Source organism: Sesamum indicum, linkage group LG6 (assembly GCF_026168435.1).
Source record: "Sesamum indicum cultivar Baizhima isolate 11 linkage group LG6, ASM2616843v1, whole genome shotgun sequence".
NCBI classification, from domain to species: Eukaryota; Viridiplantae; Streptophyta; class Magnoliopsida; order Lamiales; family Pedaliaceae; genus Sesamum; species Sesamum indicum.
This window is the reverse complement of record NC_142662.1, coordinates 25,758,712-25,775,026: the sequence shown is the minus strand read 5'-3', so window position 1 is coordinate 25,775,026 and position 16,315 is coordinate 25,758,712. Positions and strand designations below refer to the sequence as shown.

The window sequence follows — 16,315 nt, the reverse complement described above, 5'->3', positions numbered from 1 at the left end:
TTTTTCTATTCTTTTGACATTTTTTATTTATCTAAGTAACATATATATTTTTTAAAACAATAATTAGATTCTATTTAAAAATTAAATGTGCACAAATATCTGAATAATTGTCCAATAATAATTTTTTAAATTAAAAATATATTATCCTATAAGTTTATGTATGGGAGACCAAATTGCAATAGAAAATAGAAAGTGAAGGACTAAAACAATTTTTTGTTCCAAAAAAAAAAAGTTTTATTGGGATAATATAAAAAAGATTCACTATGATTAGTTTTATTTTTGACTTATTTTGTTGTGTTCTGTGGAGATAGAAAGGGAAAAATAAAAATAAATATGTATGTGTTAGAGGTGTATATATGGATTTTTATTTTTGGAGATAATATAAAATAAGTATAATATGTTTGATGTTGTTTAACTATTTATTTTCAAATCATGTATTTTTTATATATTTATATATATATATATATGAGTATGTATGTAATTTTTTTAATTGTAGGGCTTATAAGACCTATAATTAGTGTAGACGTATTTGAACAAAAAATAAATGAGGCACTATTCCAAAATATCTAAATACACTGCAAAAACCTCCCAAAATAAATCAAGCCAAATATTTATTATGTTTTGAGATGGACCAAAATTGCAATCAAACACTATCATCATGTTTGGATTCATTTTTTGAGTATTTTGTTGTATTTTGTAGAGATAGAGAGAGAAAAATAAAGATAAATAAGTATGTGTTAGAGATAGTATGTATATTTGGTTTGTTTTCGGAGATAATTTAAAATAAGTATTATATGTTTAATGTTGTGTTTTGGGAGACAAAAATTACTATTTATTGTCAAATCATATTTTTTATATATATATTTATGTATATGTGTGTGTGTATATATATATATTTATGTTAAAATAGTTAAAAATACCTAAATAATGTGTTTTTAAATAATGGCAAATATTGAATATATTTTAACTTGTCTCGAAAATAATTTGAAAATGAAAACAAACATAATGTATACTTATTTGTTAGACAGTTAGAGGGATTAATTTAAAATAAATTGAAAAGATGAGGACTATTTTAAAACTAAAATTGAAAATGAGTTTTACTCCGTTTGGGACCCACACCGTAGAGTTACGACACAACACTTTGCATCCGGGAGCACGATAATACGTGTCAGTGGACCCAATCAGCCAGGCTTCTATATACGTGTCTGCTTTATACCAAATATGGTGCACATGTGGCATAAACTAATTGGTTTTTCAGATGTAACGGCTAAATAAATGAACTGCGACAGCGGGTAGTATAGGATGCCCCACTGGTCCCCAAATACGGGCCCACTCTTGGCGAATATCGTGCTAAAGTGCGCCGGAGGAGAAGGGAAAACCTTTGAAGCAAAGTAAGAGATTTTTCAAGCCAAATATGAGAGGAGCAGCTCTTTTCTCAGTACAAATTTACAAAATTCAAAATTAGTTTATTAAAAAATATATAGTCAAAATATATTTTAGTAATATATTTTCCTCTAAAACATTTCAAAATTATTTATATTATTTTTTAAAATTCACTATTTACACAAGATTTCTTTTCATCGGGATTTGGATTAAAAATATCAGTCTTAGCAAAAAGTATATAAATTTTCGTTTTACCCCTCAATTAATATCTCCATTAATTTTGTACTTATAAAAAAAAAATATAATGATATTAACCTTACTATATATATCTATTACATGTAACTTTATAAGTACAATAATATATATAAGAATATTAAATGATGGGTAAAATTAAAAATTTATGTAATTATTTTTATATAACAACATCATTTTTTTGGTCCAAATTCGAATGGAGAAAAATCAGGCATAAACATATAATTTTCAAAAAATATGTAATTATAATTTCAAAACTTTTTGGGAGAAAATAAGGGTAAATTACAATGACCTTCTGTGAGGTTTGACATAATTATGAATACGCTATCGTTGTTTAAAAAATTACAATACTCCGCTAATGTTTGATGAAATTGTATATTTTGAGATGGAGATATGAAATTATCTACTTTTTTCTTATTGTATTTTTTTTTTTAAGAAAAAACTTAAAAATGTATAGAACAATCCAATGGGGTGGATGAAAAAATTTTAAATTGCAAAAATTAAAAATATCCACATATTCCATGAAATATATATAAGATTATAATTCTTAATCCATGAGGACATTTTGGTCAGTTTACCACAAAAAATAAATGCAAATGTAACGAATTGGGTTTATTGTTAGACGACCGTTAAAATCATATGGTCATTGATAATTTTTCAAACAACAAAGATTATTCGTAATTATGTTAAACCTTAAGAGACCTTGTTGTAATTTACTAAAATATAATTCGCATTTTTAGAAATAATCTAAGTGTAATTAGTCCCAAATAAATTTAGTCAAATACTTCTAAAGCAAGTTAAAATAAATAAATGTAAATTACAATGTGCTCTCCTGAAATATGTCATAATTATTTAAATATTTTTTATTATCTAAAAAATAAATACTTTTTATAATTATAAATATTTTAATAAATACTCTATTATAATAGCTCACAATAAGAGGTATTTATTAATGTGTGTAAAATATTATTGACATTTGTAATTTTTGAATAACAAAAAGACTAAAATAAATAAAAAGAATAGAAGTAGTAAGTCTAAAGTTGACCCCACTTTGAAATCTGTGACAGGGACGGCAGTTTCACCTGTGCGCTTCCCCCCTGGTGCGCAGGTTTATTTTAAATGCAACCCCCTACTCCTCTCTCTCGCACCACCACTCTCCTGCTCCGTATACTATGTGATGAGTAGTTTAATTATAATATTTGACAACAGTAGTATAATAATCAATTATTTGCAGTAGCAATTATATATATATATATATTGTCAAGGCTGTACTTTTTGTAATGTTTTTTTTCACCTACTTGTTTGTGGGTTGCGCCAATTTCGTGGCAAAAGCCAAGCAAAGTCTTCTGTTTCACACCTTTCAATCTAATTTTTTCTATCATGGATGTTGAGAGAATCTAGGGTTTGACAGCATTTTCCTCCTAAAGTCCAACTGAAGGTCCGTTTTTTCTGACTTTTTTCTTAACCTTCACTCTTCTGCAGCCTTGAGTTCTTTGCTCTCTCTTGCGTGGTTGATGGAATTCTTGTTTGTTTTGGCATTTGTTGCTATGTGGGTTTTTGCTTCTGATTGATTTTTAGATGCCCTTTTGCTCGAGTCATGAATCATGTTCTTGCCTGGATGTCTTGTGATTGCTACGAAGAAGAGATTAGCTTTGTATTTTGCCAAGAATGGGGTTCTGAGTATTTGGGTGTCTGATGTTTTGGTTGTTGAAGATCTGTTCAATCAGTAGTTTGGAGGGTCCGCCCTCTTCCCTGTTAATGTTGCTCTGGAATTTGGTGGTTTGGGTTTTGGGAATTAGGGTTTTGTTTCATTTTCTTTGATTGTTTCTCCTTAGTTGTTTTTGGGATTGAAGGGGGTAGCATGGAGGAGGTTGAAAGTGCAAATATTGCTGCAGTTGAAAGTTGCTACAGAGTGATTAATCTCTTGTCTCAACCTCAAGATCAGAATCAGTTTAGGAATCTAGTAGAACAAACAGGGGAGGCTGTTCAAAACTTCAAGAAAGTTGTTTCTCTTCTCAATTCTAGTTGTGGTCATGCTAGAGTGAGAAGAGCCAAGAAATTTCAAACACCTTTCCCCCAAAGTATTTTTTTGGAGAAGCCAATCTTTAGATCAGATGATCAACATCCCAAGACGCATCAGCTTCTTCAAACTACCCCTCTAGAGGGCAATCAACTCCAAGAAGTTGCGTCCAATGTAAAGAGTGATCTCACATTGGGAAACCCTTCTTTTGAATTAAGCTCTCATGGGAAGAATCCTCTGCAACATGTTCATCAAACGCCGTTGCCCAATTATCATTTCCTCCACCATCAAAGGATTCAACTTCAGCAGCAGCAGCAGCAATTGAAACAGCAGGCTGAACTGATGTATCGCCGTAGTAATAGCGGCATTAGCCTGAATTTCGATAGCTCTACCTGCACGCCAACCATGTCATCCACAAGATCCTTTATCTCCTCATTGAGTATAGATGGTAGTGTTGCTAATTTGGATGGCAGCTCCTTTCATTTAATCGGTGCGGCTCGTTCAGCAGATCAAAGCTCATTCCACCACAAGAGAAAGTGCTCTGGGAGGGGAGAGGAAGGAAGTGTGAAATGCGGAGTCAGTGGTAGATGCCATTGCTCTAAGAAGAGGTGTTTGTTTTTGCTTGTCCTCTTCATCCTTTTCGATCGCATGATATAGTAATTGGTGCTTGGAATTGTTGTCATCTTTGTTTAAATTTTTGAAAGTTTGCAACAGGAAGCACAGAGTAAAAAGGTCGATCAAAGTACCTGCTATAAGCAACAAGTTAGCTGATATACCCCCTGATGAGTACTCTTGGAGGAAATATGGTCAGAAACCAATCAAAGGTTCTCCTCATCCTAGGTATGGTTTGCCATCCCCTCCCTGATTGCAAGGCTGTTCCTCTAACTGATTGCTTATAGTAGTTTAACAAATTGTTGTTTAATAGATTGTTGCAAGAGATCAAGCAATCTTAATTCATTATGTTTGTTCTTGTAGACATCGATGCACAGTTCCGTTGCTTGTTTTATGTGAAACTCTGTTTCATTGTTTCATCCTCGTCGCCCTTTCACCTAATTTTGTCGGCATATTACATTATAAGAATGAAATCAAGGGTTTTCGTTCTGGGGAGATGGAATTTTTGTGACAGAATTTTCAATATATACCTCTTGCGTAATTACTTAGCAGCTACTGGCCTACACTGATACCTTCCCCATAATATTCATAAGATTCTTGTATACTGTTTCTATATGGCTTGCAAGTATGGACTATTGGTTACGATGAACAAATTCTTTTGCATTTATTTCTACAATAAGTAAACAGTTGAAGAAACTTTCCAACAGGTTACTAACACTGCTGATCTTGCTGCAGGGGATACTACAAATGTAGCAGCATGAGAGGCTGCCCTGCCAGGAAACATGTGGAGCGGTGCTTGGAAGAGCCCTCGATGCTAATTGTCACTTACGAAGGTGAACATAACCACCCGAGATTACCTTCACAATCAGCTAATACATGATTCTTAGTAGAAAATGCTGTGAAGATGGGGTTGAGCCCTTGAGCATAATTTCTAAGACATCTGAGTTTAGTTGGCTTGAATTGCTCATGTACATATGTTGCTTTGTTTAATCTGAAGACTGTACAAATGGGGTGAATTTGTGGTCCGATCATTAGTTTTGTTCTGGATGTCGGTAAGACGAAACAACAGCGAGGTATGAGGATGATCCATGCTTGAAAGAAGAGAAGTCCCTCATCTTTAATCAACTCATTTTAGTTTTAAAAGAATTTAATGCTTTTTGCTAGTACTACCCGTTTCGCACTTAATTAGGCATGCAATGTCCAGAATTCTGGTTTCTATTTTCGTCAAGTCAAAACTATTTCAGTAGATTTAAATTAATACATATTTAAATTGCATAATCCCGAATGGTATTTTGGCACAATAAACTCGTTGTTGTTATTATTATTATTATTAAGACAAGAGAAGATTCAACAATAAATGAAAATTGACTTTTTATTCCTAAACTTTTTGAGACCAATTTTAAATCCTTAACTTTTTGAGACATGGTGTTGGTCCAATCCTTAAAATTGGGGTAAGAACTAATGGAACTGGAGAGAATGGAATCAAAATCTTAATAATTATAAAGATTGTGAATCATTTAAAAAAGTTAGAGCGGGACCAAAAGTACAATAGCCCGTGGGGTTGAGTTTCAAATTGGGCCCTGAATCTTCATTTTTCTCAAAGCCCGCCCATTCCGACTCGGCCCAAGCCCACTGAAATTCCGGCTGGGCCTTGAGAATTCTACGATGTGAATGTGATTGATTATTGCATTATTATATGAGGTGATCGAGTATGATGTAATTATCTATTGAGAGTATTCTTTTCGTGTCTCACTTAATTTTAATATGTAATTTTTTTTAATTTTTAATATTTAATTATTTTTCTTAACTTCCCATTTCTCTTTTCTCAATTTCAACATCTCTTTTTTTTCCTTTTAATATTTTCTCATGTTTTGTACTTTTATTAATATATTTTTAAAAATAATAATATTTTCTAAAATTATTATACATATACTCGTTTAATATTAAAGTTGTCATCATCACTTGTCAACTTATAAAAAATATTAAATAGAGGTGGGGGGAATCCACCACAATCATGGGCTTCGGAGTGGTGTAACGGGCAAATGAAGTTTGAGAAAGTAAATGAGCGCTCAATGCTAGGGGTGTTTATTTCCGTTTAAAAAAAAAAACTATGATATAATGTTAATTTATTAATTATAAATTATTTGTTGATAAATAGTTATAATTAATTAATTATGTATTATTAATAAAAGTATTTTTTTGTTATAAATACAAATATTGAGATGTTTAATATATATATTTATAGTATAATGAATTTTTTAAAAAATTCAGTATTCAGTTTGATTTGTTTAACCAACACAAAAGATCAAAATTGAACCAAATATTATTTTTATTTTTAAAAAGATCGAATACCATGCGAATTTTAAATTCGATAAAAATCGAATTTCAGTTGGACTGACTTTCGACTAGTTAATAAAAAATTTGCATACCGCTACTCAATGGTTAAGACTAGGGATGACAATCTGACCCGATTTTCGAGGCCCTAACCTAGATGGAAAGGGTTTGGTACTCATATTATCTGGTCTGGGGTGGGTCCAGGTGATAAAATATTGGACCCGGTTGGGTTCAAGGCCGGTTACGGGTTTTGTATTAGGCTCGCCCCAGTCTATTTTGTAATACTTTTTATTATTTATTCATTCACATGAAATACATTATTAATAGAAAATTATGATATTATAGATAAATTTTTAAATAATTTTACATGTATCCAACTCTATATATAAAATACCAAAAATAAAATAGTTGGATGTATTATTTGTATTATATAATTCATTTTAGAAAAAAAAAGAATATATTAAATTACCTAATTTTATAATGATATTTAGTATTACTTATAAAAAAATTAATTGAATGTATTATTTGTATTATATAATTTATTTTAAATTAAAAAATATTAAATTACTATATTCAAATTGATATTATTTAATTAAAAAAATAAAAATTTAAATCGGACACAACGAGGTGGTTTGCAGGATGGTGGGGCGGGGCGGGGCGGGGTTTTTAGGGGGGGGGAGGGCAGGGTATGGGTTCGAAGTTTACGAAGCAAGGCAGTTCGACCCAACTGTTGGCCTAACTTATTTGAAGGCTTAATCCACAGGGAAATTTGGTACAAGGGCCCGAAAGTGCACAACACCCAAGAGGGAATGACCTCCCGAGGGGCTGGATCCCATGTGTGGACCTCTTTGAAATGGGCGGCGACCCAAACCCATCAACCCAAGCATTTGGTGCTGACCGAGCAACCAGGTTGAGACCTCTTTTCAAATGGCAGGAAACCATTTGCTCTGGGAGTGAGTAAGCACCCACATAGACAAAGGTAAAAGGCTGGATATTGCTCACACCTCCAACTACCCTTGAAATCTCGGGGTATATCCCGTAGAGAGCTTATCCCTTGAAAATCCCCCTGCACAACTAGGCTCTTTGAAGATCTCTGCCAACGGTCTCAAAACTTAGAGACTTCTCCGCGAGCAACTGCTGACTTAAGTCCCAATGGTGCCTTTTTCCTTGCTGCGAAATACAACTATAAAAGTCAGCCCTCCCGTTTCTTATAGAATAACGATCTCTTAACACAAGCATACTATTTGCTACTCATGCGCTTGGTTTAACAAAATTATTATTTCACTTTCTAAACATCCATCGGTCTTATATATCTATATATATTAGAATTTATTATTCTATCTTCACTTATTGACTTGATAATTGAAAAATTATCAAAAAACACAAAAAATCTTGATCGTTGGAGTGCTAATATGTTTTTTGCAAGTCCCGTTTATTGAGCTTGCTAAAGACTTGGGCCAAAGATTTTATGTCCAAAGACTTTCTCAATGAGCATTTTTCACCACCTGCATTAATGTTAATTACAAATAAAAGCATAATCAACAATACTGAAACACAACCAATTTACCTTATTTTCTAATTCATAACATCATAAGGTGATTTGATTGTATGCACTATACCATCAAAAATCTTACCAATAAACCTTATAATTTTACATGGAATAGCTTTACATATTAGATTGTTGAAAAAATTACTAAGATGTGTTTTAAAATACTTAGGGCTCGTTTATTTTCGTGGTTTGGGTGAATGATTAACAGGACCTGAATGGATTTGTTGCAGGATTTGATAAATTAATAAAAATTATAAGTTGTTTACTTAATTAGATTGAGTGATGGATGAAAAAATTTTAATAGTAAAAATATTGAATACTTTGTGGATTTCTAGTTGGATTTTTCAATCAGACCACATGTGGTCTAATCTTATATTAAGCCCAATCAAGGCTTGTTCTGAGTTTATAGGATTCGGACTGAGCCATATCATGAAAAGAAAATGATTTACACAATTGGATAAATAACACAATCCAAACTTATAACTAAATGTAAACAGACCCTTATAGAATAGATAGATAATAAATATACAGTAATCTATATGTTCAAATGGCTTAATAAAACATAAACTGAGTAAGTATCTTAATGTTTAATACTCGTATTTCTTATTCATTTATCATAATTGGGAAAATGTTGATTGAGAGTTTTAAATTTTAGATAAAAAATTCCTATTTTTTGAGAGTTTTTTAATAGTTTGAAAATTTACATTAATTATAAAAAATTATATTTCATGATCAAATCTCCAGTAAGATTGTGTAAGGCAAACAAGTTTGACATTGGTGAATTATAACGCTTTAGTTACACGTATACGCTATTCAAATATCATAACTGCATAATTAATTATATGAATGGTTATATATTTTGTTTGAATATGAATGTAATCTACATCCCGATATCCCAATTCCCATATTTGTATGTGACAGCAAAGGTTAAATGAAAACTACGTGTAATGAATATTTTACTTGCAATCGAAGTTGACATAAAGTATTTGGTTATTTTATCGATTTATGATGTATTACAACTTACATTTAATAAATTTGAACATTAGAAAAATATTGCATTTTTCAAGAGCTCTCAATTTGTTTATTACCTTTATTATGTAAGAAGGTCTCTGATATGAAAATTGATTGTTTTATTTATTATAATATGTTATTTGGATTTTATTTTGTTCATATACTAAAAGAAAGAAGAAAACTTGACCCAAATATGGATATTCTAGATGATACAACTTATCTAAAATCTCTGCGTAATCCCATATTTTGCGGAACCTAATATATGGAAAATTCCAATATTTATGGCAAACAAGATCTTTGTTTATAAATTAGTGTTGCATTTCATATTTCATTCAATATATACTATTTACGAAAAGTTACATATGTAATTTGCATATATTAAATAGAATACGTGATGTAACATAATTTTTGGCATAAAAGATCCGAACTTATTTTTGTTGTATCTATCCCCCATACCACTTTTTGCGGTAAGCAACAACGACGAAACTAAATATGCAATATTATTGCTACAAATTACCACATGGGTTGTATGTAATTAGAGTCGGTAAATAATCCACCATTTCAAAGTATTTTTGTTTTTTAAAAACAAAACCATTTTTCCAATTCAATCTTCTTATTTGATTTTGTTCAAGTGGGAAAAAGATAGAAATTCATAAGTAAAAAATTGTGACGCTTTTTGTACTACAATTATGTCAAGTATTAAATAAACATGCACTATTTCTGGAAATTTATTTTAGCTTTTACAGCTATTAATTTCAATTTATATCCATGAAACTAGAATTCTAATGAAAAAAAAAAGGACATTAGTGAATTTGGTTAAATTTACATCTTTCCTCTTTGTAGTTGTTCTAGGGAATAATTGTGTAATTGCAATAGAACAAAGCATAAACACAAGGGCATGAGGAAGTAATATTTGATGATCATAGCATTTTCTATGTTGATGAAACAATGAAGAAAAAATCACAATAATTAATCATATGTTCTGTAGTACCCTGTGAAAGAAGATGAGATTGCAAGTGTCAAGATTAAGACTTTACAATTTTGTTCTATATTATTTCACGTTAAATACATATGTTGTAAGAATTTTATTTTTACTGGAGACTAATTTTTTATTTTCAAATTAATTCAAGGTGGGGAAGATAACTTGCCATGCTTATCCCTAAGACAACATAATCCACACCATTCTTGAAATTTATAAGATTTATATTCTTTTTGTCTCTTATATTAATTTGATCATAATGTTATGCAATTTTGTTGTGAAACCAAAATTTGGCACTCATGTACTTATTAATTCAAAATAGTTTTCTAAAGCATTGATCTTTTTCGGTATCTCGATAAAATATTTTAATAGTTGTATCCCATTTAATTTTATTGTGTTTATATGATATAAATGTAAAATCAGTTTAGTTTGTAGGATTGTGGGTACGGGCTAGAGGTAAATTCATTGCGAATAATGGATTTTGTGATACTTGATTTTGAACAGTGAAGTTCTTGTTTCAATAATTTACTGAGATTTATGCCTGAAGTTCAATATAATTATACTTGACGATAAACTATTAGTGCGAAATTCATTTTCTTTGTCGTGTGTTTGTTTAATATATCATTTTATCTTTTAACAACATGCGCACCTTATATCCAATTTCTTACAAAACATAATTTGTGCAAAACTTTAAAGAATGTACAGAAAGTAGTATATGAATTTCTTTTATACTTGTTAAATAACATCAATGTACAATTTTCTTAACAAGATTCATTATTGAAAAGTTGATTTAGTCATGGTTTGGACTAGATTCATGCTTTTAAATGTAGGAAAGTTTTTGAGTGATTTGATTCGGCAGTTATCATGATTTAATGTGAGCTGAGTGTGCAAATTTAATGTGAGCTTGCTGTGCTGTCATTTTTTAAATGTTACCAAGTAAAAACGTATAAAAAACTGATTTTATATGTAAAAAAAGATACTTACCAAGAATCGAACATGTTTAGTTAATTGCAATGGGTTGTATAACCTTGATATTTATACATGTCAGTTCATGGAGCACCAATTCATGAAAATAAATAAATTTTGCAAAGTAATTATGATAAAAATAAATATTCATGCAACTTGCTACTTATGAAATAAAGCGGAATGATTTTTACAAAATTCTAGCAAATGAAGATGATGTGTAAAATAAGTCCACCTAAGTAATTAAATTCAACTTATCACAATTTTTATCAAATAAATCAACTTTTCACCCTATTATACCAGATAAAATATAAATGACTTTCTATATTAACAAAACCAGTTGTACTTCTCACATCCACCCGGACGAAGATCGTTATATTAGATAATCCGTTGTTTGATATTTTTAAACCGTTAATGAAAGATAACACGTGTCAATTTTAGTGATTTATAATTTAGTTGCGTGTTAAAAAAGCCATGCAAGGAAAATATATCGCGTAATGCGGAAAAATATGAAAAAAGAACACCATGTTTGCTCTTTGCATTAAGATGGCAACACTATTGTATGCTATCTTGATAGTTGATAGTAAACAACATTGTACAGTGAGAAAGGTTTACAAGAAATTTATTTTTCTGAAAAACTTTGTTAGATGGGTTTTAACTATTATTAGAACAATGCTGAGAACGTGTTCATCTTCAGTGTACTTCAAACAAACATTTTCATAGTCAAATCCCATCCGATTCCCATAATTATTGATTCTATGGTATCATGAATTAGTCTAGCACATCATCAAATCTTGAAATTGCCAATTCGTCACAAGCATTTTCGGATAATGCTCTAAAATCACAGCACGCTCCGTGGAAACCCTTGTCTTGACCATTTCACATTCTGAGCTCAATATCTCCCAAATCATTAATCGATGCCACTTAAACAAACATTCTCTGAAAAGCTTACGAAATTTCCTACCAAATGAAGAGAACCTCACCACAATATACAAAGTCTAGATCAAATTATTCCCAAATCAATCAAGCACAAAAACACACCTTAGGTCCCCAAAACAGCCAAGTTTGATGCATTCCAATACAAATCCTACTCATCAAGCGTGCACACCGTAGATTAAATTCCATCGCACGGTCCAAATTCAAAATTTCTCCCTAGCCGCAATCCGCGTCAAAAGACTTTCCACCAATCAGCTTCCACCTTCTGGATATGAGCCCCCGGACGCTCACTATTTAAATCCGCGCAACTCTCACTCTCTCAGACTCACTCCAAACCAACAGATGATAATTGGACTCTGTCGTTTCAGTGCATACTGCATAGATCTATAGTCCAGTTTCCTCAAATTCCCAAATCCAGCCCTAACCTAGTTCTTGAAAAGAATTCTCCATGGCCACCACTGAAGAGCCAGTTCTCGTCACTGAGCCTGAGGCAGAGCAGCCGGTCACCGAGGAGCCTGCCAAGGAAGAAAATCCTCCGCCTAAAGCCACCAAATCCAAGAAAGCCGCCGCTCCCAAAGAACCCAAGACGAAAAAGGTCCCTGCGCCCAGAAAGAGGAATGCACCTACTCACCCCCCTTACTTCGAGGTAGTTGTACGATCCGATTCTCGTTAATTGGGTTCTGGTTTTCTTCAATGTGGTCTGAATTTTGTGTGCATGCAGATGATTCAGGAGGCGATCGTTACTCTGAAGGATAGGACGGGATCGAGTCAATATGCCATTACGAAGTTTATTGAGGATAAGCAGAAGAATCTGCCACCCAATTTCAGGAAGCTTTTGCTTGTTCAGTTGAAGAAGCTGGTTGCCAATGGTAAGCTTGTCAAAGTCAAGAGTTCGTTCAAGCTGCCATCTGCCCGTTCTTCCAAACCTGCAGCTGCTGCTGCTGCTTCGCCGGCTAAGAAGAAGTCGGTTCCTGCGGCGAAGCCGAAGCCGAAGCCCAAGGCTGCTGTTAGCAAGGATAAGAAGGCAACCGTCTCAAAAGCCAAGCCGAAAGCTAAGGCGGCCGCCGCTAAACCTAAGGCGTCCGCCGCTGCGAAACCTAAGCCCGCGGCGAAGGCGAAGCCAGCTGCCAAAACTAAGCCGGCTGCTAAGGCAAAGGCTGTGGCTCCTGCTAAGGCCAAGGCGGCGCCGAAGAGGAAGGCTCCAGAAAAGCCAAAGGCAGAGAAGAAACCGCCAGCTAAAGCAGCAAAGACGTCGACGAGGTCAACTCCAGCGAGGAAGGCGGCCGCGGCTGCGGCGACGAAGAAATCTCCGGTGGCGAAGAAGGCGGCGCCCTCCAAGAAACCTGCAGCGAAGAGCGTCAAGCCAAAAACGGTGAAATCTCCGTCGAAGAAGGCTGCAACGAGGAAGGGGAGGAAGTAGTGATGAGAGGGATAGTTTGGGAAATGATGTTTGTTTGTAGGGATAGAATTGTAAATTAATGATGGGTGTTTTATGGGTGTAGACTGTAGTCGCTTTTAATGCCCACATAGTATGATAGAATCGAATTCTTTTTCTTTTGTCTTTTCTCCATTTTCACCTTTCCTACATATTTTTGGGGGTTTTCTTCTTTAGTTTTTCAGTTTTTAGGGATTCAGAGCAGTGCATGGTTGTACCATATGTTCAAATCTATTTCCGAAATGAATTCAGTAGAGTTTCTAGGAACCCACACTTGTCTACTTTATCAATGTTCACTTCCCTAATTCGCCATTCCTTCGTGATAAAGCTGATTGATTTTGTTATGATGTTTCGCTAGTAACAGATGCGCTAGGGTTTACCCATGGCTGGCATGTTAGTTTTGCTCAGCAGAGTGGGCAGACGGTGCACGCACCCGGGGGCGTAATACAGGACGCGTCATATTCACGTTGCAGGCATGAGGCGGTTGCGTAAGATGAAGTTCTTGGTAGGATGAAGTATGGGATACGACCTTTATATGCAAGGCATTGTACGTGAGCTTATTGGTAAACTCCGCACCTTTTTGTTACTGCCATAGCAAATACTGGAACATGTAGTGGTTGTACTTTATATTTGCTTATATTTTGAGCCCTTGATGAGTGCCTGGTTTTAGAGAGATTGAACAATTGGTCAAGTGTCATTATATGTAGAGTTTGATGGCAACCTATAACTCATGCCATTGTGGTTTTCAGAATGTACTGGGAATTTCTTTGTATTCTTTTATTTTAGTTTTTTGGAGTTCTAGAAGCCACTTTGCAACTCTTTGTTCTGGTGATATTTCATATGGCAATTTGGAACGCGTAATAGGTTAATTGCCGGATTGTGCTATTATGAACTTACTGGAACCTGCTGCTAGAGTCTCAGCATTGATAGATGTGGCTCCTAAGTAAATGTTCTGCGCCTATGTAAACTATTAATGACAATAAAGGTGAACCCCTAAAAATGACGGAAATACTGTCATAATCAACGACTATAACGGTAAAAACCTGAGAAAGACTGTAATACCGTTTCAATTAATGACAAGACAGCTAAAAGTTTAGAAAAAGCAATAATACTGGTAAGATTAATGAGGATACAGCTAAAAGCTAAAGATAACGATAATGCAGTTAAAAATTAACGAAAATATAACTGACAGCCTAAGATTAATGTAACACGTTGCATGCCGAAACGGCTGAAATTGATGATAAGATCTTTATTTCATCTAGTGCATCAATTTAGAAAGTTCGACATATATGTGGTAGTACTTTACTGTAACAATTATGACTTGTGGACGCATGAGATTGAACTTTTAAATATCTACACTGTAGACTCTTGAGAAACTTCATGCTCTCTTTCTAGATCTTTTGCCTAACATGTTTTGAGTTACTTGACTCTCTGCTGAATGAGATGGTCTGACCCTTGTGAATGCAGGGTAAACCTTCTTTTTGGATTCTCCCTAGTAAGTGATGGAGCAATATTTATGGTTCCTGAAATACTAGTTGGTTCATAAAATTTGGAGAAACATGATGACTGCATTCTGAAGTTGGTTTACGGGCTCACAATTGATGGCACTGGGAGTATCATCCAGTATACTTGACACCCTTTGGTGTTCAATCATCGCTGACTTGCCTTACTTTAGTATCATGGTAATGCTTACAACCTTCTCAGGACTAGGAAAGAGTTTGATGTTCTTTTTTCCTCCAAAATGTTCATATCTTCTATGATATTTAGGCGTCTTTTGGTGTTCAATCCATCGGTAACTTGTCTTACTTTAGTATCATGTAAATGCTTATGACCTTCTCTGGACTAGGAAAGAGTTCGATGTTCTCCTTTCCTTCAAAATGTTCATGTTTTATGTCTCGGCATGTGATTACCAGCTAAGCATTTCTAGGATTTTCAACAGACAAATTTCTCTAATTATCTGGCAATCTTCTTCTGGAATTATTTTCATGTTTAGTTTGAGCTCACTGAATGACATGTCTAAAACAAGTAGTCCTTGTTATCATGTGTTTGGCGAAATTGCAAACTTGGTCTCACAAGATTGGTACCATTTCAGTTTAATCCCTTACTTTACGGGATTTTAATTTTGGCCTCTCCTTCCATTGAAAATGAAGGAGTTAGCCCAAAAACATTGCAACTCAGATAGTTTTTACACTCTGCCATTGAGAGTTAACCGCAAAACACTCATGCACCTCATGTGTCTGTTGACAACTGAAAATGGAGGGGAAAAAAGCACATGTTGCTCACGTGCTGCAGAAAATGAGGTAAAAGAACGGCTAGATTCCCGCATTTCCTCCATTTCTTTCTAATTTGCTCCCTGTTTGCTCAGGGAAAAGGAAAGACAAGTGTAAATTGCTTCTATAGGATGGTTGTGAGGCTTTGGATTTGGAGAAGCAATTAACACTTGTCTTTACGTCGAAGCCTCGCAGCTTTCCATGGAAGAATTTACACTTGCAACTTTAGACATTTGAAGGCTGTAATAGTCTATTTTGTTTCGGTTTTGGTTGCAAGCTTTTGAAGGTTTTGTGTCTTCTTTCCTTTTGCCTGAGCACACAGAACAAATATGAGAGAAATGGAGGAAATTAGGGATTCTTTCCCTTTTAAGCAGTTTCTTTTCACTCCTTTTCTGCAGCACACAACAATACATGCCCTTTTTTCCTCCATTTTCAGCTGTTAACGAACATGTGAGGTGCACTTGTGTTTTGCCGTTAACTCTTAACGGGAGGGTGAGAAGAACCTGAATTGCAATGATTTTGGGCTGAGTCTGCCTTTTTTTAATGGAACCAGGGGTCAAAATTGTAATCC

At 33.8% G+C, this 16,315-nt stretch overlaps 2 protein-coding genes across 2 annotated transcripts; both read left to right on the top strand.

Moving 5' to 3' along the window:
* Positions 1–2,778: 2,778 nt before the first annotated feature.
* LOC105163383 (putative WRKY transcription factor 21) lies at positions 2,779–5,433 on the top strand. Its single transcript, XM_011081698.3, has 3 exons — positions 2,779–4,263; positions 4,370–4,495; positions 5,003–5,433. Exons 1-3 carry the CDS (start codon positions 3,497–3,499, stop codon positions 5,145–5,147), a joined length of 1,038 nt encoding a protein of 345 aa, XP_011080000.1. The 5' UTR covers positions 2,779–3,496; the 3' UTR covers positions 5,148–5,433.
* Positions 5,434–12,346: 6,913 nt separating this feature from the next.
* On the top strand, positions 12,347–13,741 carry LOC105163385 (uncharacterized). The gene is made up of 2 exons (XM_020694667.2): positions 12,347–12,685; positions 12,761–13,741. Exons 1-2 carry the CDS (start codon positions 12,488–12,490, stop codon positions 13,457–13,459), a joined length of 897 nt encoding a protein of 298 aa, XP_020550326.2. The 5' UTR covers positions 12,347–12,487; the 3' UTR covers positions 13,460–13,741.
* The last annotated feature ends 2,574 nt before the right edge of the window (positions 13,742–16,315 follow it).

What these genes read in the sequence shown, in the direction of transcription:
- LOC105163383 (XM_011081698.3), top strand. Translation starts at nt 3,497, where the DNA reads ATGGAGGAGGTTGAAAGTGCAAATATTGCTGCAGTTGAAAGTTGCTAC. An exon ending in TGCCATTGCTCTAAGAAGAG is followed by an intron (nt 4,264 to 4,369) that starts GTGTTTGTTTTT and finishes AGTTTGCAACAG; the next exon opens with GAAGCACAGAGTAAAAAGGT. An exon ending in AAAGGTTCTCCTCATCCTAG is followed by an intron (nt 4,496 to 5,002) that starts GTATGGTTTGCC and finishes ATCTTGCTGCAG; the next exon opens with GGGATACTACAAATGTAGCA.
- LOC105163385 (XM_020694667.2), top strand. Translation starts at nt 12,488, where the DNA reads ATGGCCACCACTGAAGAGCCAGTTCTCGTCACTGAGCCTGAGGCAGAG. An exon ending in CTCACCCCCCTTACTTCGAG is followed by an intron (nt 12,686 to 12,760) that starts GTAGTTGTACGA and finishes GTGTGCATGCAG; the next exon opens with ATGATTCAGGAGGCGATCGT.